This window comes from Dromiciops gliroides, chromosome 5 (genome assembly GCF_019393635.1).
Source record: "Dromiciops gliroides isolate mDroGli1 chromosome 5, mDroGli1.pri, whole genome shotgun sequence".
NCBI classification, from domain to species: Eukaryota; Metazoa; Chordata; class Mammalia; order Microbiotheria; family Microbiotheriidae; genus Dromiciops; species Dromiciops gliroides.
In genome coordinates, this window is record NC_057865.1 from 91453435 (window position 1) to 91480892 (window position 27458).

A 27458-nucleotide genomic window follows, 5' to 3' on the forward strand; every position below is an offset into this window, starting at 1 on the left:
GACCAAAGTAGACACTTTACAAATGTTTGTTGAATTTTCATGACCCTGGGGGAGTTATCTAACCTCTCAGTAGTTCAGGACACTCACAGATTACTCATATGCACTGGGAGAGGGATCTTCACAGACTCAAACCAGGTCCCCTCCCTCAAGGGGGTGGGGGGGGGAGGGGAGGAGAATCACCCAAAGACCGACATTATATGAAGTTCTTTAAGGTTTGCAAAATGTTTTATAAATGTTTTCATTTGTACGTACACACATCTATCCCTGATTTTAGACACAATGTATTATTTGCCCAAAGAGAGAGCCAGATTGCGGAGCAAGTGTGTTCCCAGAATTAAGATCCTTTCCAAGAGGCAGTCCTGGGGAAGGGGATGTCACCTGTTCAACACTTGCTCCACTGATGCCTTAAGGAACAAGAGTGGCTAGTTGCGCTTTCCCAGCCAGTTTTAGTCGGATAAGCCGTTTCCCATTGCATCCACCAGTATTCTGTGCATCGTTTTATTATTCATGGGTGCTTTGTAGGTTCCAATCAACATGAGAAAGTAAAAAATTTAAAACTCAAATCTGTTCATTCTACTCCATATGAAATTGGTGGAAAAGGAATGATATATGAAACTTTGGATTGTATGTTGCTTCCATTTCTCCTCCCGTGGAGTGTTTTCTGATTTTCTCATCATTTGTGAAAGGGCAAGAAGTTACTGAAAAATAAGTATTAAAAAACTTTTTAAAAACTACAAGAAGGATGCAGGACCTCCTGCTGGCTTCAGCATTCTTCAGTTTTTCTGCTGCTCTCAAAGGAGATATATCAGAGATGAGCCCTACTTAGGCCTGCCGAAAGAGACACTCACCGAAGCATTTTGGAATGTTTCACTGGAGTGCAGAAGAGTCAGCTGCTAATCCTGTCGTGCTACATCTGACATCACCCTCTAATATAATTTGTTGTAGAGAGGATTCCTGCTTTAGATAGGAAGTTGGGTTAAATGACACCTAAGGAAACTTCCAAATAACTACCACTCTTAAGATTATATGAAAACGTCTTCTAATGAATGATCCAAAAAGCTCTAAGTCTAGATAGAGGTGATTTCATGTGATTACCCAACCAGATAGGGTCTGCCCCTTGGCTAATTAGGAAAAGGAATCTCCTAGCTGACCCCTCCCCTTCAGAAAAGGATCTCCAGAAGGTGGCTTAGGAACACACATGCTTTCCTTGCATTTCACTGATCATTCTTGTGCTTCAAAGGACGTGTAGGTCATTGTTTCTTTACTCCCAATTTTTATCTTTAAATGTTGCAATGTGTTCACAAGCCTTACCCCTCCATATCGATAGATTACCACTCAACTAGACCACTAGTTTGTCCTAGTAAACAATTCCAGTTGTGATGACCTAGCACTAAAAACTCCCATAAGGCACTGCTTTCTGCTCAATTCAGTGGTATATCTTGAAAATAGCCCCTTTAAGAATCTATTCATGGGGGCGGCTAGATAGCACAGTGGATAAAGCACCGGCCCTGGATTCAGAAGTACCCGAGTTCAAATCTGGCCTTGGACACTTGACCCTTACTGGCTGCGTGACCCTGGGCAAGTCACTTAACCCTCACTGCCCCGCAAAAAAAAAAAAAATCTATTCACCAGTAGTTTTCCTTCCATAGCTCTGTTTATTTTCTACTATTGAGTAACCTGGGTGAATGGCAACTATTGAATTGAATAATAAATCTTTAATCAACATATTACAATTAATTTCAGTGCTTCTGGGAAGAGATATTACAAGCGACAAAATTTAGATTCTCACTGAATGAGAAACATACCACTAAGCCAAACAGTATTAGTTTTCAAAGGTGGAATGTCAGGCTCTTTCTTTCAAGTACATTATTAGTAATGCTTTATTACTGCTCAGGCAGAATGCTCTAGGAAAACACAACTTCTTGTTAACTAGGCACTTAACAACTATGACTAGGGCTTTGGCCAAAGCTTCCCTGAATGCCCACGGTCAACTGCTCTTCTAGGCCTGGAGGAGACTCTTGACCCGGACTTGCTCCCAAATGATCCTCTGAAGGTTGACCATTTCTGAATTTGCACTTAATTTCTTCAATGAACTCAGGACCTTGGCCTCCATAATATATTAACACTCTAATATAACCAGTAAATTATTTAACCACTATGAAAAAGTGCTTTTTATTTTGGGGGGGGCAGGGCAATGAGGGTTAAGTGACTCGCCCAGGGTCACACAACTAGTAAGTGTCAAGTGTCTGAGGCCAGATTTGAACTCAGGTCCTCCTGAATTCAGGGCCGGTGCTTTATCTACTGCGCTACCTAGCTTGCCCCCCTTTTACTATCTTGCTTGAGCAGGCCAGCCCATGGAGAAACCTAGAAATGGGAGAAAAGAAAAAAGCAAACAAAAATCCTAATGGATAAACAAAATTTATTGTAAATGTAGATATAATTAAGCAAAATATATTTATAATAGTACCTTTCTCTTTAAATATGGACCTACAAATGCAAGTTAAAAGGAACATGTTATTCAAACCACCACCTACAGCAATTCATCTACTTAAGATATACATGATGGAAAGAAATTTTAAAATAGCTCTAGAAAATCAGTTCTCTTCAAATGTCCTTTATGTTGTCTCTAGATCAGTTAAAACCATTATTTTAAAAATCAACTAAAATGAGGCACGAATCTAAAGAAAGCAAGAAAGTGTGGTTTTCTTGGGTTCTTTTCTTTAAAAATCTCTTTAGTGTAAAAATCAAAACCTAATTTCTCCTTATGAATGGGGCATGTCCTATTAATATTTCAAAAAGAATGTGTTGTCTCTTACTGAATTGCACTTCTTCATCTGCTATAGGCATCTTGGGGAATTCTGGCCCTTGATATAATCCTTCATTTCTGTCCACCTCCCCCGAAATCTCCCAAGTAAAAAGGAAATTAATTCCTCTGGAAGACAGTGCCAATCATGAATAGCAGCTAAGGGACTTGATTTGTATCCTCAGTCAACTCTCCAAAGCATCACTCCAGTCAGGAACCCAATGCATAATAAGGACTTCCTCCTTCAGTGTCTTCATCTTAGCTCTCCAAATACCACTGCTGCGAGGAGGAGCCATCACAGATTGCCATGGCAACATAGCCTTTCCGACTCAATGGATCAACCACCTTCAGGCACTGCCCAACTGATACCTGGTAGAGCCGACTGTTTTTCTGAAAGAAAATGTTAGGGAGAAACAGCACCAATTATTTGCTTCTACATATGAAGAGCAAGACAGCCTTTCCCAAAAGCCAAAAGGGGTATTTCAGGTTCTGATCAATAAATATTAAGTTCCTACTATGTTCCAGGCACTGTGCTAAGCATGATCCCCAAATCAAGCCCAACTTCAAGAAGTATTGGAAATGTAGCCCCTAGCCTCAGTTTCCTTGTTGGCAATCTATTTCAAGGGGTTACTGTGATGAAAGCACTTTGTAAATCCTATATAAGCTATTGTTCTCCTACTATCAAACAACCCACTGCCTTATGATCACCCCACCTCAGGTCACCAGTAAGGATACTTACCCCAAGTATCCATTGTTGTGATCCTCCTGACCCATGGCACTTCATAAGCCTTGGTGGGTCTGATGAGCGAGTTTCTGACATATCCAAGCAGAGGAGATTATTTAAAATCAATTCATGTTCTTCATTATAAATCCAGACCTGGAAACAAAGAATGAAAAGTTTTGTTCCCAGCTCCTCACTCAAAATTCTCTATTTGAGAATATTTTTTTCTCATGAGAAGATAAGGATTCAAGGGTCCTCTATGAAAATGGTAACAAGATTTTTCGATCCAGTTCTGTGTCACCCATTGCCTTCTGGACATCACAGACTCAGCCTGTCCATACCTCAGCATCTTTCCCTACAAACACTCCCTTATTCCTAACTCCACGTTGCTGTCAAGGGAATAACCAACCCCTCAGTCATGCAGTATCCCCCTCCTAATATAGAAAAATTTGTTGACATATATGCATATATTTAGTAGCCTCCTAATTGGTCTCCTTGCTTCAAATCTCTTTCCACTCATCTGCCAAAATGATTTTTTAAAGCATGCCTCTAGCAACTCCCTGTTACTTCCAATCACATATAAAGGGCTCTATTGGGCATTTCAAGGGCTTCTAGAATGCTTCCTGCCTGCCTCTCTACTAATACTGCTCTGCTTCCCGGCATCTCCCATTTCCATGCCTCCCTATTGGTATCGCTCATGGCTGGAATGTTTTTCCTCACCTCTTACCTGGTAACTGACATGTCTGTAGCCCATTGAGAGTAAATGTGTAATTATGTTCTTACTGCTTCTTATTCAAAAACACTAAATGACTCCCCCCTGCTTCCAAATAGTCCAAAGTTCTTAACTTGGCAGATAGTAGGTACTTAAAAACTATATATTAACAGACTAATTGATCAAGTTGCTCGAGAGGGAAGGGTAGAAAAGAGAAAGCACCTTACAAACACTAGTTAAAAAAAAAAAGCAAAATTATGCCATGTTTATGATTTCCTAAGATAATATTCTAAAGAAAACAATTACAGCATAAGGAGCAGGGTATGAAAGAAATCCACAAAATCAAAGTAGGAAGAAACATTAAATTCCACTCAAAATAACAAAATGAACTGAATATCTAGGAAATGATCTAGCAAGACATTCAGGGCTTACATAAACATAAGTACAAAACACTACAAACATAAAGGAATATTTAAGTAACTGGAGAGATTCATTGTTCATGATGGGATCGCTGTAATAAACAGTAATGCTGCCTAAATGAATTTACAGATTTAGTGTTGTATCAATATAATATAATCACCTAGGAGTTAATGTGGAATTAGGCAGGGGGTGGGGGTGGAGGCCCAAACCAGCATTTCTTGATAAACAAAGGGGCAATAATTCCTAAAGAAATCATTTTAGGGGCAGCTAGATGGTGCAGTGGATAAGCACCGGCCCTGGATTCGGGAGTACCTTAGTTCAAATCCGGCCTCAGACACTTACTAGCTGTGTGACCCTGGGCAAGTCACTTAACCCCAATTGCCTCACCAAAAAAAAATTTTAATTTAATTTTTAAAAAAAAGTAATTTTAAATGGCAATAAATGGAACCTTGCTTTACCAGATCTCACAAGATATAAAATAATCACCCAAACTATTTGGTACTGATTTAAACATCCACCCCCACCCCACCATGGGGAAAATCTAGCTATTGAAATACTGAAAAAACTGAAAAGGACACTCAAATGATAAATGGTTAATATTATGAACAAGCACTTCAAGAAAAAAAGTCCAAACTCAATCATATTAAAAATGCTTCAAATCTTAATTAGAGAAACGAAAAGTAAAGCAATTTTCAGGATCCCACTTCATACCCATCAGGTTGAAAATATTCATCAAAAAGGAAAATGACAAATACTGGAGGGGCTAAATATGCACATTAATTCATTCTTTGGTGGAGCTGTGAATTGGTCTAGCCAAAATGCTAATGGAAAGCAACTTGTAATTAGGCTCAAAAAGTTAGAAAATCATGCAGACCCCCTGATCCAGAAATAGCAATTATAGGCCCATCCCCAACAGAGGAAAAGGATCAATATGTACCCAAATGTTTATAGCAGACAGATCTTTTTGTAGTGGTGAAAAACTGGAGACTAAGGAAATATGCATCTATTGGAGAATGGGTACAGTAATTGAATTCCACTGTGCCATAAGAAATGACAAAAGGAAAAGTTTCAAAGAAACCTAGGAAGACTTATAGAAACTGATGCAAAGTAACCAGAACCAGGAGAATAATGTATACTGTAATAACACTGAAAATAAACAACTTTGAAAAGCCTTCCACTCTGAACAATGCAATGACCAACCCATGACTCCAAAAAACCAGTGATAATAAAGAATGCTACCTACCTCCTCATGGAAAATTATGAACTAAATATACAGAAAGGACAGGGTTAATGATGGAATTTGGTTTACTTGATTGCATATTTCTTATAAAAATTTTGTTTTTTCTTTTTGGGAGGTAGGAAGGAAGAGAAAATAATTGCATAAAATTTTATTTTAAGAAGGAAACAGTTAACTTATTTGCTGCCCAACTGCTTTCTAACAATAAGCTCCAGATAGATATACAGATAGATATACATACATATATATATGTATATCTATGTAAGTTTACATCTTTATATACATACACACACATATATGTATATATTTTTTTTCTTTTTTCGGGGGGAGGGCAGGGCAATGAGGGTTAAGTGACTTGTAAGTGTCAAGTGTCTGAGGCTACATTTGAACTCGGGTTCTCCTGAATCCAGGGCTGGTGCTTTATCTACTGTGCCACCTAGCTGCCCCTACATCTTTCTTAAGAAAAAACTAAAGGACAGAGACAAGGGATAGAGGTGCACACAAAAGATAAAACAAAAATTCCTTATATAAAAATTTTAAAGCTTTTATAAACAATGCATTTGGAGTAAGAGAAGCTGAGTGAAAAGTCTTTACATCCAATATCTCTGATAAAATAATCCAATTCAATAAGTATTTAAAACCTCATGTATCATATACCATGAAATAAAATTTATATCCAGGATTATGTGTGTATATAGAATACATGTATTCTATATATACACATATATAGAATATACATTATATAGCACATATGGAATTAATAAAGTTGAAAATAATTTTCAAAATACAAACTATTAATAACATGAGATAAAATATGCTCTAAATCACAGGTAATAAGGAAAAGATAAATTAAAACAAGTTTATTCTCATACACAAATTTGCTGACATAATAAACATTGGAAATGCTATGGAAAAGGTCCCCAGAATAACCAAAATGTAATAGAAAAAAGCAAAAGTAATAGAAACACAGTAGGTGCCCATTGGAGAATAGGTGGCTACATGAATGTAATAAGGCTTGTGAGCCCTAAGAAAGGATGAATATGAAGAATTTAGAAAAATGTGATTATATGAATTCTAATACAAAGCAGAAGCCAAGCCAGAATAACAATGTATATAATGATTTCAAAAATGAAAGTGAAAACATGAAAATACTCAAAATTCAGATAAAACTTTGCCTACAGAACACCAATTAATGAACACCTCCCTGCTCTAATAGAGAGGTAGAATATAAGCCATGGAGTCAAATATTATATATCAGATATAATTATCAGATGCAACTAATGGAGTGGTTAGTTTTCTCTCTGTCAGATCATTTGAACTGGATGAACCAAGCTTTTATAGTTTCCTTTAGGGAGTCACCATCCCTATAAACCAACTGGATACTTGATAGGATTTTAATGTCCTTTTTATTTTCACTATTTTAAGGAAGTTAAAGAACATGGTTAAGTTAAGGAAGAAGCAACATGGTACCATGAATTGAAAGCCACAAGACCTGGGCTCAAGTTTTCTCTTAACATAAATTTAATGTGACCCTGGACAAGTCACTACAATACTCAGTGGCCCAGGCTACTCTCTAAGTTGCAAAAAGGTGTATATACTCATGGAGTTTCTTACAACTCTAGTCTAGTCAAAAACAAGGATTGAATCATGTTCTGAAGAAGACATTTGATCATTTCTACTTAATATATATTACTAAGTCACCATTTAACTATACATATAACAGTTCTCTTAACTTGTACAAAGACCTAGAAAAGGCACCAAACCAAATTCTGATTGGGAAATCCAAGAAAATGTCACAGTTAGTCATTTTTTCTACCCCAAAGCAGTTCTGGGCTAGAAAAAATGACTTGCTGTGACATTTTAATGAGATGGACATCTGAAGGTCTAAACAAGGTTAAAACTCTTTAAATGTTCATATGCGGAAGATGACACATGTAGCCCCTCAGGAGTCTATCATGATCAGGGGTCAAAGAGGAATTCTAATTAGAGGACCTGGGAGAGATTATGTTTTTATGATCCTGTATACGTCTATACAGAAAGGAGGAGTGAGGGAAGGGGATCATGAAATATCTGAACCTCATTCTCATCTGAATTATTCAAAGGAGGGAAGAACAGATACACATGCACAGAATTAAAGACAAAGATATATTTTGCCCAAAAGGAAAAGAAGAGAAAAATGGCTAAGGGAAAAGGGGGGTGGGAGTTGGGGAGAAATAAGCATTTATATAGATAGCACCTGATGTGTTCCAAGCTCCTGACTAATAAGCACTTCACAAATATCACTTCATTCGATCCTCACAGCAACCCTATGAGGTAGAAACTAGTGTTACCACACCCACTTTAAAATTGAGAAAATTGAGGCAAATAGATTAAGTGACTTGTCCAAGGTCACACAGCTGCTAAGTGTCTGAGGCCACAAATGAACTCGGGTCATGTCTTCCTGATGCCAAGCCCAGAGCTCTATCCACTGAACTAATAGAGTGAGTAGAAAAGCAAAACAATGTCCTAAAGTGGACAGAAAAAGAAAAGGAAAAGTATAAGAGAATAGGTTTCAGGGAAAATACCAATCAACTGAATGTGAATGGGATGAATTCACCAACAAAATGGAAAAGGAGAGCAGAATGGATTAGAAACAATCCAACAGTATGCTGTTTACAAGAAGCACATTTGAAAATGATCCCCACAATGATAAAATAAGGTGCTAGAACATAATCCATTATGTTTCATCTGAAGTAAAAAAAAAAGGCAATCATGATCTTAGATAAAACACACACACACACACACACACACACACACACACACACACACACACACACACACACCAGTTCAAAGAGACTAACACGGCAACTACATTTTGCTAAAAGGTACCATAGACAATGAATTACCACCAGTACTAAACATATACACCAAATGATATGGTATCTAAATTGTTAAAGGAAAAATTAATGTGTTATAGAAAGATGTAACACCATAAAACTATATGGTAGAGCTATTATAGTAGCATCTAAGGTGGTGCACTGGATAGAGAACCAAGGCCTAGGATCAGGAAGATGCATCTTTCCGAGTTAAAATCTGGCCTCAGACACTTATTAGCTGTGTGTCCCTGGGCAAGTCACAATCCTATTTGCCTCATTTTCCTCATCTGTAAAATGAGCTGGAAGAAGAAATGGCAAATCACTTCAGTATCTGCCCAGAAAATTTTCTCAGTTGTAAAATGGATATGATAACAATAGCTTCTACCTCACAGGGTTGCTATGAGGATCAAATGAAGTAATATTTGGTAAAGTACTTATTAGCCAGATGCCTAGAACATATTAGGTGCTATATAAATGCTTATTTTTCTCTTCCCCCTACTCCAAATGGAGTCATAAAATCAGACAAGACTGAAAAAACTGAATAACAAGGGAAGTAAGAAAAAGTAGAAACAAAATCAAAGTATATTATAAAACAATAATCATCAAAACTTTAAATAAAAAGAAAATTAAATGAAACCGAGAAACCTAAGATTATAAATTACTATGATTCAGACAGTTGATCAGTCAACAAGCATTAATTAAGTGCTTACTATGTGTCAGGCATTGTGCTAAATATTAGGGATACATAGAAAGGAAAAAAAACAGCCCCTGTAATTGGTGAGCTTAAATTGGGGATTGGGAGGGAGAAATGACCTGTAAAAAATAGGTATCTACAAGATATATACAAAGTAGATGAGAGGCAATGTAAGAAGGGAAGGTATCAGCTATTGGAGGGATTTGGGAAAACCCTCCTGCTGAGAGGTGGGTTTTGAGCCGACTCTTGGAGGAAACAAGGGAAATTAAAGAGGTGAAGCAGAGTATTCCAGATACAGGGAACAACCACTGAAAAGGCACAGAGACAGGAGGACAGTGGAGCACCGTGTTCAAGAAATTGAAAGTAGGCCAAGAGAAACAGACCACTGCAGGGCAGTCAAGTGTAAAAAGAAAGGCAGGAACAGGATGGGTTCTAAATGCCAAACAGGAGTTTGTACTGGATCCTGGAGACAATGCGGTTCAGTGAACACCTGCACTTTAGAAAAACCACCTTGGCATCTGAATGGAAGAAGGACTGGGGTGAGGAGAGACTCGAGGCAGTCCAGTTGAGAAAGAACCAGGGTATGAACTAAGTTTAACCCTGATTTGGGACGTAAAGTATTTTGGTAGAAATTAGGCCTTAAACCATATCTCCCAGTAAGTCCAAAATGGGACTAAAAGACTGGAAGGAGATCATCTTTCATAACTACGGCTGGGGAAGGAGTGGAGTTGGGGAATTCTTAGGTGAACCTAAAAAGGGCTTTTTTTTGTAGGTATGGGTGGTATAGTATTGAAAGAGACCAGAGACTTAACCACCAAAGCCATGGAGTATGTGGGGTTTTTTTTGTTTTTGTTTTTTTAAAAAATATTTCCCAGTTACATTAAAAAAAAAAATTGGGGGAGGGGGTGAGGCAATGAGGGTGCCCAGGGTCACACAGCTAGTAAATGTCAAGTGTCTGAGGCCAGATTTGAACTCAGGTCCTCCTGAATCCAGGGCTGATGCTTTATCCACTGCACCACAACAAGGGAGAGAGGTGGTTATAAAAGGTAAAAGATATTTCTAAGTGAACAAAACATAAAGGCTTTTTGTATAAGCAAAATCAAAAGGGAAAAACTGTCAAGTGGAAAATATTCTTTTGCAAAAAGTGTCACTGATAAAAAAATCTAATATTCATAATATATAAGGAATTGACACAAATCAAAACAAGAACTATTCCCCAATAAGTAAATGGTCAAGAAAGATGAACCATTTTCTAGAAAAGAATTGCAAGCTACAAAAGACCATGGCAAACATGCTTCACATTGTGAAGGAGATATACATATTAAAACCACCCTGAGGTTTTACTACACACCTTGCAAATTAGCAAAAATGATGAAAAGTGAGGACAGCTGGTGTTATGGGAAGACAGATAACACTAAGGCAGCGTGGGTGAAGCTGTGAAATGATCCAGGTGTTCTGTGTATCAAGTTGGAATAATGTAAAAAAAGTGCCTTAGACCCAGTGAGCCCACCATTAGCCACATATACCAAGGGCTCAAAGTCTCAATATATGCCAAAATTAATTCATGGCAGCAATTTTTTGGGGTCACTAAACCGGAAACCAAATGGTTCCCCCTTGACTAAGAAATGGCTAAATCAACTATGATAGGAATGAAATAAAATACTGTTCTATAACAACAAATGACAAGGATGAGAATTCAAAGAAACAAGGGAAGAATTGTATGAACTACAGCAGAAAGATGCATAAATGTAAAATAATTACACTATGACCACAACAATGTAAATGAAAATATAAAAAGCAGCCAACCTCTGAGTAACAAACTCCAGAAGCTCCATATAAACTCTTCTGTTTAGCATTCAAAACTTCACAAGCCAGTCTCATCATTCCTTGCAAGCCTTGCTTCACATTTTCCCCCTCCATAAACTCTAAGGTCCAACCTAACAGACCTTCTTGCTATTCCTCCCACAACAGTCCATTTCCTCCCTCTGCCTTTGTACTGGCTATCCCCAGTGTCTGGAACGTACTCTCTCCTCACTTCTATGCCTTGGAATCCCTGGTTTTAAAACTCAGCTGCAAATGTCTCACCCAGAACATGGTAGCAGCTTAATAATTGTAAACTGATTTACTAATTTAATGATTACCTAAAAACACTAGGACAGCTAGGTGGTATAGCAGATAGAGTGCTGGGCTTGGAGCCAGCAAGACATCTTCCAGAGTTCAAATCTGGCCTCAGACACTTATTAGCTGTGTGATCTTAGGCAATTCATTTTATCCTGTTTGCCTCAGTTTCCTCATCTGTAAAATGAGTTGGGGAAGGAAATGGCAAAGCACTCCAGTATCTCTGCCAAGAAAACACCAAATGGGGTAATGAGGAGTTACTGGTCACAGAAAGAACTGAACAACAATAACAAACTAATAATGATCCCAGAGAAAAGATAAAATGCACTTCACACCTTGCAATAGAGAGACAGAGGAGAACTAGGAAGGAATGTTACATACACTGTCACACATGTTATAAGATGACCCATCACTCACCTGATTTGGATCACTGTAATCACACACCTTAAGTACTACCAGTCCTCCTTTCTGACTTGGGTGACCCTGAGCAGCCAAACATTTATTGGTTTGAAGGTGATAGAGCTGTAAAAGAAAACAAAAAGCTCTTAACAATTTATGACATAAAGTTTTGCACACAACAGAGAGAAAACATCCATTCCTAGAAATCTAAGAAGAAATGTGGCTAGGTGGTATATTATCTGATGGGCATAAAAAAATAATTCTTTATCCCCAACCTTATCTAGAAGACTAGAGGCTGTCGGGGCAGCTAGGTGGCACAGTGGATAGAGCACTAGCCCTGGATTCAGGAGAACCTGAGTTCAAATCTGGCCTCAGACACATGACACTTACTAACTGTGTGACCCTGAGTGAGTCACTTAACCCCAGTTGCCTCACCAAAAAAAAAAAAAAATAAATAAATAAAAATACTAGAGGCTGTCACTACTGTATTATAGAACAGTTAGTTTTGTAATACAGACTATGTACATGCCTATAGGAGTTAAGAAAAGGGAAAAATCAGTAATAGTTGGTATACCTGGGGAAGCCCTTCCAAAGTAGTCAATTTATCAATATAAACATATAGTGAGAAACAAGGAAAAAAAATCTTTTTAAAGACACGAGGAGCTATCTTTACAATTACTAAAAGGAAACTTGGACATTTTACCTGCCCCAAGAATGAGGTAGACCCCTGTTGTTTTCCAAAGGTTTGATAGAGTCAAAGTATTTTTCATACTGAAACCAGGCAAAATCAATACAAAGAAATAAAACTACAGAGTAATATCCCTAACGAGTACTGGCACAAAAATTATATTGTCACTTAGGTTGGAGTTATACAAGAATGGAAGGTTCAATATTTTTAAAACAATCAATATAACTGACCATAATAAGAACAAAAATCATAAGATTATATCAAGAGGGGCAGCTAGATGGCGCAGTGGTAAAGCACTGGCCCTGGATTCAGGAGTACCTGAGTTCAAATCCAGCCTCAGACACTTGACACTTACTAGCTGTGTGACCCTGGGCAAGTCACTTAACCCCAACTGCCTCACAAAAAAAAAAAAAAAAAAAAAAAAAAAAGATTATATCAAGAGATGCAGGAAAAACTTTTGATCAAATACAACACCCATTTCTGTTAAAAACAACCCAACCCCCACTCCATCCCAGGAAAACATAGGAATAAATGAGCCTTTCCTTAACACAGTAAGTGATACCTATCGACAAACTAGAGCCAGAACTACAAGAACTAAAGTTGTGATCAGTGAAAAAACGTTCAGAGTTCTGTATTATGGAGGTAAAATATTAATTCATTACAGTCAGTTCAAAAGTATGACTTCCCCTAGGTGTGGCTGAGATGGGGTAAAGATGAGGGTCGTGAAAGTTGATAAAGTCAGTGGGTAGATGAACTAAAAGGACAGAATGTTTGAAGAGACACTGACATTGTTACTTCATTCCCCAAAAATTATTCTAGGTGTTGGGATAGAGATGATGACTAATGATACCGAATTCCTAGGAAAAAAAGAGAAAGAATAATCAAGAGGCCAGTAGATGACTGTAACAAGGGGATCCGGATAGGGCAACAAATATGAGCAAACTTCAGAAGAGGAGAGCATATTGAGTGATGACGACAAATGGGTAGTCTGGATGTGAGGGTAAGAAACAAGGAGTGTTCCAATGCCTTCTTCTGGACAACTGCTTCCAGAGAAAGAGAGGAATATTATTGGAAAGAATGTGCAGAGATGCAGTGGTTATGGAATGAGTCAGGTTTACCATTAGTACAAGAAGATGGAAAGAGGGTGAAAAGATCCAGGATAAAAAGGCAGAAGTTAACAAGGAAAAAAAAAACAGTTTCTAGGGGGTTAGTTGCCTTAGGGTTGGAATCTTGTTAACACTTTTAACTTCTAAATAGATTTCATTTACTCTTTTCCCTTCATCCACATGCATAAATCCTTCTTCCATGAACTATACCAGGTTTTGAAAAAAATGTAGACATGAAGTACTGTCAATGACAAACAACTGGAAACTAAGGAAAAGCCCATCCAATGGGAACTGGCTGAACAAATTATGGTATATAAATGCAATAGAATACTATCATACCATAAGAAACAATGAAAGCAATGACTTCAGAAAAACATGAGGAAATCTGTATAAACTAATACAGAGTGAAGTGAGCAGAACCAGGGGAAAAATGTATTTAATAAGAAGAACACTGTAAAAACAAATAACTTAAAGAATCAAGAACTTTCAACAATTCAATGCTCAACCAAAATAGGAAACACTGAAACAGAGGATTATTTAATCCAAACACATGCAGAATTCCTAGTGTTAACTGTGTGAGACTCTAATCCTTCTTGTACTTAAATTTCAGAGGTCTTTTACCTAGGCAGATGAAATTACCATGCAAAGGATTAATGAAAGATCAAAACAAGGCATTTTAAAACTATCCAGAATACCATTTATGGCATCTAGTCTAATTTCATTCTAATTTTATTCCAAACTATGACAATAGAGTTACTTCCTTACCCGTCCACGTTGCAGAATTTTGGGTCGTTTGGGTCCCCTGTTAATAAAAACAGGTTGTTGGGGTTTGGCATTGGGCCCAGAAAGCTGCATCTCTGGGTAGATATTATCCAAATACCATTTAAATGATTTACAGCCCAGTTTTTTCCTCAATTCGACACGTTCGCTGATATTTCCATAGCTTTTGAGCTTCAGCTCAGGTCTCAAGGAAAAATACTGCTCCTAAATTGGGGGGAAAAAAAGGATCAAATTCCTCCTTAATATCAATTCAGCAACTATATTTCAGTTTTAAATAGCAATGTAAAATAGCACCTTTTAATTATAAATTGAGATAATAGTCAACTGGCAAATTATAGCTCCACATGTGAATACAGTTTGAACCGCTACCAAAATCCTTTTCCAATGCCTCATGGCAGCATAAAAGTAATCTGAGGTTCTCAAAGGCTATGTAAACAGAACCCAAATTCTCATCAGTTCTATGAAGCAGGGATTTTTTCTATTTTCCAAAGACCAGTTCAGATAATTACAGAGCTGTTCCATATCAGAAGTCTGGCCAACAGGCAAGAAATTTGGGGGATCATACCAATCTATAAAACAAATAAAAACACAAGGCAATTCTCAGTTCAGTGGCAGGCAATATGCACTTCAGCAGTGATGGTGATAAACTGGAAAGGGTGAGAGAGGATGCCAAGAATCATAAAGTTGTTAGTCAACAAATATTCTTTTAACTGCTGGTACACTTGTATCCAATGACCAATAGACATACATTAGTGGAGGAATTAAACTGCACACTTATTGGCATTCTCACTATAAATGACACCAGAAGATATACAACAGCAGATAACTGGAAGCTCCCCTTTTCTCTGTGAAGAAATAAAGGAGATGCTTTCATCAACTCTAGAACTAAAGGCAACAAGAAATATCATTTCATGGGATGTGTGGTCCTCCTGCCTTGCAGAACTCATGTTAAGTGCATCTTAAAACACGAGCATGTTGTACAAAGGATGAAGAAGCAGATAAGCTTGATAAAGAACTTGACAAAGTATCTTTAAGCCAACATATCAGTGGTTTCAATTCAAAGGGGAGTATAAAGGAAGGCAGTGGAAAATATGGTTTGTGTTCAAGAAACAAAAGAAGCCAAGGGCTTGTAGACTACTTTGAAGCCTCAAGAATTCATATCAAATACTTTCTTTAAGAAGAAAGTTGGAGGGGGAGGGGGGCAGCTAGATGGTGTAGTGGGTAAAGCACTAGCCTTGGATTTGCCTCAGACACTTTACACTTACTAGCTGTGTGACCCTGGGAAAGTCACTTAACCCTCACTGCCCCACCCTCCCCCCCCCAAAAAAAAGTTGGAAGGTACTAAATATGGATTAAAGTAAAATTTACTATATCTTAACAGACAAGAAACAACTGACTACCAATGAGAGACCTATTAAGATCATTGAGTGATCAAGAAAAAGGTCAAAATCAATCCCAAATTAGATAGATTAGATAAATGTGGTTACAGTAAATTCAGCAAGACCTATTTAAATAGGCTTCTGACTCCAATTATCACAATTTCTGAGACTAACCAATATCCAGTCACCAAAATGAGGAGGCAAAAAAAAAAAAAAAGTGCTTTCCTATAGCTGTCTCAGTCAGTAAATATGATATCTCCCTGCCAAGAAGAGGAAGTATTTATTCATCTATCCTGCCACTTACCCTTCTAGATCAGCAGGTCTTTCCATCTGCCCTTCTGAAGCACCTCCCAGGATATCTACCCTGCAGCTGAGCTCTCTTATATATGTATCACAACTTGATATGAAAGCATCATCTCCTAGAATTCAGAGATTCTCTTGCTTTTCTATTTGTATTCCTAAAGCTTAGCCATGTTTGGTATGTGGTAAATATTTAATAAATTCTTTTTCATTCATTCATAGGCAAAGTCAATTTAAAAATAAGTTCTCTTTCCAAAACATTACAAAGAAGAATGCCATAAGGTAACAAAGGGATATCGCCTCACAAAGTATCCAAAAGTATTTGAGAGAATGATGGGAACCTGGCATGAGACTCAGCAACACTACTGCATTCCTAGAACATTTATCGTGCATCCTGTCTTCAAATGTAAAATGAAGGAATTGGACAAGATAACCTTCAAGGCCCCTGAGCCTTCAACACGGGATCCTGTGCAAAACGGAACAGACAGGCTGATGTTCCTGGGAGAATTTCTTTTCCTCAGCAATGAGAGCTGAACCACCAGGTTTTCTGGACTCGTAGCGATAAGGCTGTTACAACAGCCTAGGTGTGCGATGAGGACGGCTTAAACAAGGGTAACAGTCATGTGAGGAGAAAGAGGGAAGGGGGCAGAGGGCAGAGAACTTGTGACGGAAGAAAGAAAAGGGTTAGGAACCGACTGGGTTTGTGAGGTTAACTGAGGAGGAGGGGCCCAGGCCAGTGCGGAGGTGATAACCTCAAACTGGAAGGACTGCAGTATTTTCAACAGAAGTAGAGGAGCTGAGAAGATGAGATGGCTGGGTTGGGGCATCTCTGGGATGGGGTATGGAGAGGAGGCAAGAGTAATGGGATATCTTCTCTGCCTTGTACCTCAGGGTAGAAAGCTGGCTGATCACCTTCAAGTCCTTTCCTGTCTCTGATGGGAGTCTCTCTTTGGCTGTGCTTTCACTTATTGTATTTCTCGTGTGAACTTTCCCTACTGTAGACCTTCCATAGAACCCAAACTCATGTAAAGTCTTATATCCAAACATTCAGCCCATGTATCAGTTGTCCAGTCTTGCCCTTTCTAGCTCCACAGTCTACTTTTGCATCGGCCACACCCCCTGCCTGGAATGCACGCCCTTCATACCTTGGCCTCATGGGGTCCCTGTCTTTCTTCAATATGCAGCTCAAGTGCTCTCTTCGACATGAAACCTTTTTCAATTCCCCAACTACTAGTGCCCTTCCCCCCAAAACTATCTTCTATAAAACTATCTAGTAAACTACTTCGTACATATTTGTATTTATTCAGGCTTCATATACTCCCCATTAAAATGTAAGCTCACTCCAATTAAGGAACTGTTTCAATCTTTTACTTGCTGCAGCACCTAGCCCAGTGTCAGGCTAGTAAGTGTTTAAGAAATACTTCTTGATTGATTGGCTAATTGAGAGCATCTGCATAGAAAGGATACGTGAAGCCACAGGAATAGATGAGATCACTATTACGAGTGTTGAGAGGGAAAATAAAAGGTTCTGGAACAAAATTTTGAGGTACATTGGCAGGCGGGGGAAGGAAGATTGGGGGTGTGATATAAAGACTGGAACAGGTAGGAGGAAAAGCAAAAGAAAACAGTTTTACCAAAAAGTGAGAGAGGAGATGATAATATCAAATGCTGAAATCAGGAAGAATGACTGAGAATTATTATTTTAATATGATCCTTTGTTTTTTGGGTTTTTTTTGGCAGGGCAATGAGGGTTAAGTGACTTGCCCAGGGTCACACAGCTAGTAAGTGTCAAGTGTTTGAGGCCGGATTTGAACTCAGGTACTCCTGACTCCAGGGCCGGTGCTTTATCCACTGTGCCACCTAGCTGTCCCTAATACGATCCTTAGTAACAAGCCTTGGCTTTGTTATTTATACCTCAATCCCACCCCAAAGTTTTCTCAAGGTATAACATAATCTGTCATAATTATTTTTTACAGAGGAAAAAACCTCCATAACACAAAACAAAATATTAAAATTATAAAAATCAGCAAAACATAAATTAATCAAGCTAATTAAAATTCAAAGTTGACAAGATAACTAAATACTAATTTAGGTACTTTGGACAAATCAGAGAAGCAAAGAGGCATCAGAACAATCACTACATTAAGACAAAGTGCTCAGTCTGAATCCAAATGGCACAGCTGCTAATGCCCAGCTCTGCCACCTGTTAACTTTGGACAATCCACTTACCCTCTCTGTGCCTCCATCTCCTCATTTATAAATGAGGGGATTGAACTAGACACTTTTCTATGATCTCTTCCAACTATATATATTTGATCCTATGATTTATTCTTTCAAAACAAGCAAAACAATTCTCACCTTATATTCATCCAACCAAACATGTGCCAGTCGTAAAGAGTTATGTGTCATAGTATCCTGTCCTTCAGGAGATCCATAGGGACGCCTTTTCCGGAAAATGTGTCCAACTCTAGAGCAAGGGATGATGAAGAGTTTGCCCCCACACATCCAAATCTAAATAAAAAACAAAACCAATTAGTATGTTTTCATTGTCATATCCAAATAATCGTAATTTCCTTATTTTTTCATTCATTTTGTAATGTCAACAGACACTTCCCAACAGACATCCAAACAAACCTCTACCAAGTATATTCCCTGAAAGATAGCAGAAACTCCAAATAACATGGCAATGACTGACAGTGCTTCCCATTCTACTCCTGTGGTTTATTAGCCTTTCACTTTAGTGGTCCAGTACCAATCTTGCCCATTGTATTGGGCCCAAGTTTGTTGCCTCTTAGTGTTGTTTTGACGTACAATGCTCTCAGAGAGGGAGACATATGGGTGGAAATTTAGACAATATACAAACAAAATATACAAATAATCTTTTTAAGAAAAGAGGACTGACCGATAGATGAGGCTTTTCCCAAAGAGGAGGCATATAGTAAGAGGTTAACAAATGTTCTTTCCATATCTGTAAAATGGGAATGATAATTCATAATGCTGCCTCAACCAACTTGTTTTAATACAATGTAATTATGGGATCCTTCAAAAGATCCTTCAAAGCCCAGTTCAGGGGCCACTTCCTCAGGAGATTTATTTTTCCTAATGATCCATACCCCCACTTATTAACATCATCTCCTTCTTCATATAAATGTGGGTAAATCACTTTGTATTTATTTGTTTCTTTCTGTACATGATGTATCCCCCCCAAAGAGAATGCAAGCTCCTTAAAGGCAGAGCCTACTTCATTTTTATCTGTTTAGCCTCAGTACCTAGGCCAGCATTAGACATAATAACAGTAATAAACCATTTACTGTTAACAATAATAATAATAAAAGTTTGTTGGATTGAACTGAATAACCAAACCCTACCCTAGCAGCACTAAACCGCAATTATCGGTCACTTTATGTGGTTTAAATATCTGTACTGTATCAGGCTGCTCAGTTTTACCCTAAACTATGTATCTGAAGAACCAATTAAGCCTATCAGATTGGGAGTAGTCCAGTATTTGTACTATTTTCCTCAGTTTCCTCCCCTGTGAAGCAGGTACTACAAGTATTATCATCATCACTTTATAGATGAGAAAACCAAGGCTCAAGGAGATTAAAGTGATTTGTCTACCATCACAGGCTACACTCAGTAAGATTCAAGCCCATGTCTCTCCTTTCCCCAAGTCCCACAGTTTCTACCAAACTGTACTCTAATTCCACACTTTTCTACTTTCATGTCTTGGACCTCTGCATGTATCACACCTGGAATTCCCCAGCCCATTATTTATACCTGCTGAGATCCTGCCCGTTCTTTAAGATCTACTTCAAGGGGGTGGCTAGGTGGCGCAGTGGATAAAGCACCGGCCCTGGAGTCAGGAGTACCTGAGTTCAAATCCGGCCTCAGACACTTAACACTTACTAGCTGTGTGACCCTGGGCAAGTCACTTAACCCCCATTGCCCCGCAAAAAAAAAAAAAAAAGATCTACTTCAAGTGTCACTTCCTCCTAGAACTCCTCTAGCTACAAGTCATTTCCCCCTCATTTGAACTCTTACACCACTTTCATTCATTCATTCCTCCCTCTCTCTCTGAGAACATGTCTTATCTTTCAGTAACTCTAAACTCTTCATGGGCAGGATCCATCTTTATGTCATTCACATATAGGAGGTGGTCAATAATTTTTTTGCAAGATAAGTGAATGAAAGAATTACAAACTGCTATAAATGATGCCAAGTAAAACTAATAAACATATGAAGAAGGAAAAAAAGTCAAAATGATGTTCACATTAAAGCTTTCTGAAATTATATTTGGTTGACTTTTCCAATTTTTAAAAAGTAAATCTTCGGTAAATTCAACTAACTTACCAAATGCCCAAAGATGCTTCAGGTGTGATCATCAAAGTACAGTACAATTAATGTATACTAAATATAAGGGAGGGTGGGAAGAAAAAGAGGATAGATGAACAGAGGGAGGAAAGGGAGAGAGGGAGGATGGAAGCAGGGAATTAAATACTGACAATGATCCAAGCACTGTGTTAAGGACTTTACAAATATTATCTCATTTGATGCCCTGGGACATAGGTGCTATTATTATCTCCACTTTACAGTTGAAGAAACTGAGGCAAACAAAAGTTAAGGGACTTGCCCATGGTCACATAGCTAGTGTCTGAGGCTACATTTAAACTCAGGTCTTCCTAACTCTAGGCCCAGCTCTCTAAGCATCGAACCATCGAGTAACCTCAAATGAGAATGTATACAAAGTGCTGCAATTAGAAGTAGCTGAAAATTAGATGATCTTCTTTATGTGAGGTTGACAACACATATAAAATCTGAATTACCCTAAATGATATTTCTAAATTTTCACCTCCCCAGATATCCATGCCACTGTCATATTGTCCAAGTTCATTGAAATAGTGTCTGTTCATAGCAAATAAGCCTCCTGCCATTGTTGGTGACCTAGAAAAAGAAAATAAACATCACTTTGATTCCACAGAAATAGTTCTTTTGAAAAACTTTTCTTTTCAAATCAGTGTAATTTTGCAGCAACTGTCTATAATAAAACTAGAAAACTACTACAGAAACCTCAGGCAATGTTGGCATGGTTATTGTCTAGTAATTAGACATCACTGAATTTTCCAACTTTTTATTATAAATATTTTACAAGAAATTTTTATAAAATGGAATATACTTATGTTCCTTTTAAAAAAAATAATACAATAACCTTTCCTTGATTAACTCAGATTTCCTCACAGAATACTATTCTCTAACCCTTCCATGCACTCAGTTCTATTAAGGCATGAAGGGGCTGGTTCTCTCTATAGTAAATGGCCCCAGACGGCAATGCTTTTTGGGTTCTTCTGATTTTTATAGTTTTCCTGTCTCTTCTCCACTCACTGTCATGTTGTCAAGCATCATTTCTCACTGTTGCTATACTGTGCCTGCTTCTGGGAACTTGCTTTCCCTTTTAATTTACTATTTCTAATCTTCCATGGGTTAAGGAAGAAATTAAGATGATTAGAATGAGCTCTAAGACAGACAAACAGAAAGAATGTCAAGCTGAGTTAGTTTCTGGGGCTTTACTGCATGGACTTTGAGTCACGCTCAGAGGACTTTTTTTTTTTGCTTTACTTCATGCTTTTTCAACTATATTCTAGAGAATTAAAGCTGCAGGGTAAACTACCTTTGGTTGTTACTGTACTATTACATAAGGAAAACAACTTCGTAAGCAAGTAAAGTTAAATTATAACCCTGATCCACTCAACTACAAGTCATGGACAATTAGCAGAGCTTAGCAAAGGCATAAATTTTTTGTGGAATTGCAAAAACTCAGGAATATTAGTCATTGATTAATATACCCATATGGACCCAAATAAGACATCCAAATTCTGCGAGTCAGACATCTGTGAAGCTAAGTACAAATGCCATCTGAAGTGTTTTAGAGCATGATCAGATGTGCTTCTGAATATATACACACTGCAAGGTGTCTTGTCACGTGATGTTACTAAATTTCTCTGAAGACAAACACAAGGGATTTCAGAAACACAAAATGACTCTATTCTTTGCCCTGCACCTACATATTCCAAGTTTTCCAATCATAAAGTCAAATCTTACTTGATAGGTGCAATAGCTCCTTCTGGTCCTCCTAACTCAGAAAAGGGAACAAGATCCCATTTAAAATGTAGACCCCAGTTGAATCCTCCACGTACGATAGGAGATGAGCTGTACATAAGTGTATCAGCACTGATAATATCAATCACAGGGCAAACAACCGTCCTATGGTCTTCTTGAATTGGAACCAGCAAAGGTTGTAGCCACATCTTGTTCACCTCACAGTGACTGTCTAGGAACACAAGAACTTCTCCTAGGAAGGTAAAATAATAATAGTCTAATAGTTTTCATTATTATTAATACAATATAATAATGCATTACTACTACTACTACTACTACTACTACTACTACTACTACTACTACTACTACTACTACTACTACTACTATAATCTAATAACTAATTCTGGTCCCGACCCAAGTTTAAATGAATGAAATGCTAAAATTTCATATTCTAAAATATGAATACCACTCTTATTTATAGCTCAAAATGTAATTCTGAACCCCAAATTGCCACCTAATGTAAACTAGGAGGCAATATATAACTTGGGAGCATCAGTCATTTTGTTTGTTTTGGTTTTTGTTGGGTTTTGGGGGTTTTTTTGTGGGGCAATGGGGGTTAAGTGACTTTCCCAGGGTCACACAGCTAGTAAGTGTCAAGTGTCTGAGGCCGGATTTGAACTCAGGTACTCCTGAATCCAGGGCCAGTGCTTTATCCACTGTGCCACCTAGCTGCCTCCAACATCAGTCATTCTGAATGGTGCTGTTTGAAGAGTTTAATAATCATTCAAATTTAAGTGTCAACACAAGAACTCAAAGATACCTTAACATCTCAGTTATCTGAGATGGCCAAGAGTGAAATTATCTCAAATATAGATAACTGAAAGTTAAACTTGTATGTACCAAACTTTAAAATTATACCCATGTTAACCAAAAATCTTTCTAAAATTTAACATATAGTTTTTGGTCTTGAAAACATTAAAGTATTGAACATAATTTAACTTTTTCTTAAAGATGTTGAACAATCATTATGAACACTATCCTACAGGATAACATAACCTATTATAAACTATCTACTTTTAATACTTCCCCAGAAAATCTTGAGGATTCTTCTTTTGCCTACATTTTTGTAATTTTTTAGGGCTTCTTTTCTCTCCTTCCCTATGACTATTATTGCCCCCCACCACAACAATCTATCATCACTTCTTCTTTCTATCCACTTTTATTGCTCTAACTCCTTTCAATTTACTTTTTTTTTTAAGGGACAGTGAGGATTAAATGACTTGCCCAAGGTCACACAGCTAGTAAGTGTCACGTGTCTGAGGCTGGATTTGAACTCAGGTCCTCCTGAATCCAAGGCCGGTGCTCTATCCACTGTGCCACCTAGCTAACCCTACTTTTTTTTTTTTTTAAGTGAGGCAATTGGGGTTAAGTGACTTGCCCAGGGTCACACAGCTAGTATGTGTTAAGTGTCTGAGGCCGGATTTGAACTCAGGTACTCCTGACTCCAGGGCCGGTGCTCTATCCACTGCGCCACCTAGCTGCCCCCTAACCCTACTTTTTAAAAATGTTTTATAGGGGGCGGCTAGGTGGCGCAGTGGATAAAGCACTGGCCCTGGATTCAGGAGTACCTGAGTTCAAATCCGGCCTCAGACACTTGACACTAGCTGTGTGACCCTGGGCAAGTCACTTAACCCCCATTGCCCCACACACAAAAAAAAAACACAAATAAAAAATGTTTTATTGCTGATTTTTTTTTCTATCACAACTCCTATCCCCATCCCAATACTTACTCATCCTTTGTAAGAAAGAAAACAACCAAACAAAGCAACCACAGTTGAATGTACATGCAACATTATGTTCCAGGGATGCCCCATCTCCTCTAACAAGAGGAAGGATACATATATTATCCATTCTCCCAAGACCAGAATTGGTCAGTACAATTAATATGATGTTTAGTTGTTCTTAGTGCTGTTTTCACTGACATCATTTGAGTCACTGTAGACATTTTCCCCCTGGGGTTCACTTTACTTCCCTATGTTTTACAGCTTTGTGCTGGAGGGACTTAGCTTTTCTAACCATCACCAGCTGAGGACAGTCCTGAAGCAAAACATATTAATAAAATTTAAGTAATTAAATTCAGTAATATTTCAATTTCAAACTTTTGTTCAATTAATACTGATGTGAGAGAAGTCAGATTTTCAGGGCAGCAATTAATAAACAGACTTACACAGCAAGTATGGCTATGTAAAAATTTCTCACTTCAACTCCCCAGCTTTATATAAGCCAGAAAAGTTTCTGAATCATACATAGGTCAAGGAACATCTTGTATTATCCAGCTAAATCTTATGTCTTCTACCAGAAACAGGGGAGGTATTTTAGGACTCTAAATTATTCTCTATCATATACCCCTGCTCTAAAAAAAGAAAGTCTCTCTGATATAAATGTGGTCATTTTCCAAGAAGAAAAACATAATATGTTATACCTGTAGCATGAGCTGCTCCAATCATTCTTCCTCGAATCAATCCCTCTCGTTTTTCATTTCTTACCACTTGAATTTTTCCATGAAATATTTTTGGACATACTCGTCTAGCTCTCCTTTCAAATCATCTGAAATAATACAATTACTTTTTCTTTATTATGTTTCTAAATTTATTTTTTTTAAATGTAGAGGTCTCATTTTTAAGACCAACTGACCTTTTATTCTGTGTATTACTTACAAAAGTAAAAAATATGGATAAATCTTTAAATACTAAGACATTTATTGGGATTTGTGAATACTTAACTACCATTCATTGAAATATGTCAATATTTAACAAACTTTAAATCAAATATTCAATTACTTAATCAAATATTATTTGCACTAGTCCACTGAGTTATCTAATATCATTGTGGAAAAATATTCAAAACTTCAAGCACTCTGTAATTTAATTCTGTAATTATGAAGACACTAGCCCAAGGTGAAATTTCTTAGCAAATTTAATTACAGATTTAAAAAAGCTTCATGTAAAAATAATCACATAAGAGAGAGAAATATTTCTATCATTAATCAAGATGGGAAATCTTAAGCCTTGATATCTCATAAAGCAATCAAAAATACTTATTAATGGAGCAGCTAGGTGGCACAGTGAATAGAGCACCGGCCCTGGATTCAGGAGAACCTGAGTTCAAATCCGGCTTCGGACACTTAACATGTACTGGCTGTGTGACCCTGGGCAAGTCACTTAACCCCAATTGCCTCACCAAAAACAAACAAACAAAAAAAAAACCCACTTATTAATGACTAAAATACCTACTATAAGCCATGGTAAGCTCTGGAATATATACAAGGACTAAAGTAAAACATATAATAAAACATATAGCCTAGCCTGAAGAGATAATATGTACATGTATAGACATATATAAAAGATACAAAATTGACACAAGGTGACCGAGGAGGAAGGGAGGCTTGTGGGATCACAAAAGGCTTCATATACACATAAGGCTAAGCCTTAAAGGAAATCAGGGATCCTGACAGACGGAGGCTAGGAGGGAGGGAAGGCACTGCAGGTAAGGGCGACCCTTGGGACAAAGGCACGGAGGTAATGTGCCATGTGTGAGGCATGGTAAGAAGACCAGCTCGGCAAGATCATGTGGGCCTGAAGGAAACTAATAAGTAATAACATCCAGCTACACTGGCCCACTTGTTCCTCGCATACAAAATTCCATCTTCAAACCCCACACCTCTGTACTAGTTGTCTGCCATGCCTGGCAAACCCTCCTCACCCGGCCCATGGTTTCCACATCCCGCTTCCCCTCCACTGTTAGTCTCTCCTCTCAGAAATAACATTGCATGACACACAAAGACACGCGCATGTGTATGTGTGTATATACATGTAGGTCTATATATATGATTGTTATACACACACACACACACGCACACATGACCCTGCATGTAATTGTGTGTATGCTGTCTCTCCCATTAAAATATGAAGTCCTTCAGAGGAGGGACTGTGTTTTGACCTTTCTTTGCACCCCCAATGCTTAGCAAAGTGCCTGATCCATAGAAAGCATTTAATAAAAATTTACTTGTTTGACTTAATAAGGCTTCAAAGAACTCTTGGGACAAAGTTGTAAAGGGATTAAATTGATAAACAGAGGAGTTTATATTTTATTCGAGATGTGACAAAGGTAATAATGAACTAGAGTAGTTTACTGAATAGAAAAATGACATGGTTAGACTGAACACTTTGGGAAATGTACTATTTAAATACTTGGAAAGGGTCCCAAGAGTGGGATGAGGTTGGAGGCAAAAAAAAAAAAGGGGGGGGGTGACAATAATTCAGGTAAAAGATGACGAGGGAGGGGGCAGCTAGGTGGTACAGTGGATAATGCATTGGCCCTGGATTCAGGAGGACCTGAGTTCAAATCCAGCCTCAGACACTTGACACTTACTAGCTATGTGACCTTGGGCAAGTCACTTAACCCTCACTGCCCTGGGGAAAAAAAAAAAGAAAGATGATGAGGGGCCAAATTAGGGTAGTGGCTGTCTTAAGTGGAGAAAAGTAGATGATGAAAGAAATTCTGTAAAACAAAAAATAAAAAAAAGTTTGCTGAGTGCATATGTGAAGTTATATGAAAGCAAAGAATAAGAATGACATTGAGGTTATGAACCTGAGTAATGGAAAGGATGACAATGCCCTCCACAGAAATAGGGAAGCTCAGAAAAGGGTGAGGTTTGGAGAAAAGAAAAATGAGTTCAGCTTTATACATATTGCATTTGAAATGTCTACATGGACTGGGGCCAGATTTGGGCTTGGTCCTCCTGAGTCCAGGGTGGGTACTTTGTCCCCTGTGTCACCTAGCTGCCCCATGATGACATCTTTAGGGTAAAATTGAGGGGTGAGAGGAATGCACTGGGGGAGGGGAGAGGGGAGAGTGAGAATGGAGTGAAATCCCACATGAAAGAAACAGGAAAGGGTTTATAGAGTGAGGGGGAGGAGCAGGGAAGTGAATGAGCCTGATATTTATCAGAACTGGCTGAAAGACCTTAATCTCATCAGACTTGGCTCTAGGAGGGATTGACATACACATTCAATTGGGTGAAGTAATCTATCTAACCCTGCAGGAAAGTAGGAGGGGAAGGGGATAAGGAGGGAGGGGTGAAAGAAGCTAGA

The 27458-nt window shown here is 38.1% G+C and overlaps 1 protein-coding gene across 1 annotated transcript in view; it reads right to left on the bottom strand.

Moving 5' to 3' along the window:
* Positions 1-2405: 2405 nt before the first annotated feature.
* LOC122729468 (polypeptide N-acetylgalactosaminyltransferase 11-like) overlaps positions 2406-27458 on the bottom strand; it is a 77798-nt gene continuing 52745 nt past the window's right edge. Inside the window, 9 exon segments of the mRNA XM_043968361.1 lie at positions 2406-3193; positions 3543-3680; positions 11978-12082; positions 14519-14737; positions 18571-18723; positions 21036-21153; positions 22309-22558; positions 24788-24868; positions 24871-24912. Coding sequence (XP_043824296.1) covers positions 3062-3193; positions 3543-3680; positions 11978-12082; positions 14519-14737; positions 18571-18723; positions 21036-21153; positions 22309-22558; positions 24788-24868; positions 24871-24912 — 1238 coding nt within the window. The 3' untranslated portion in view covers positions 2406-3061.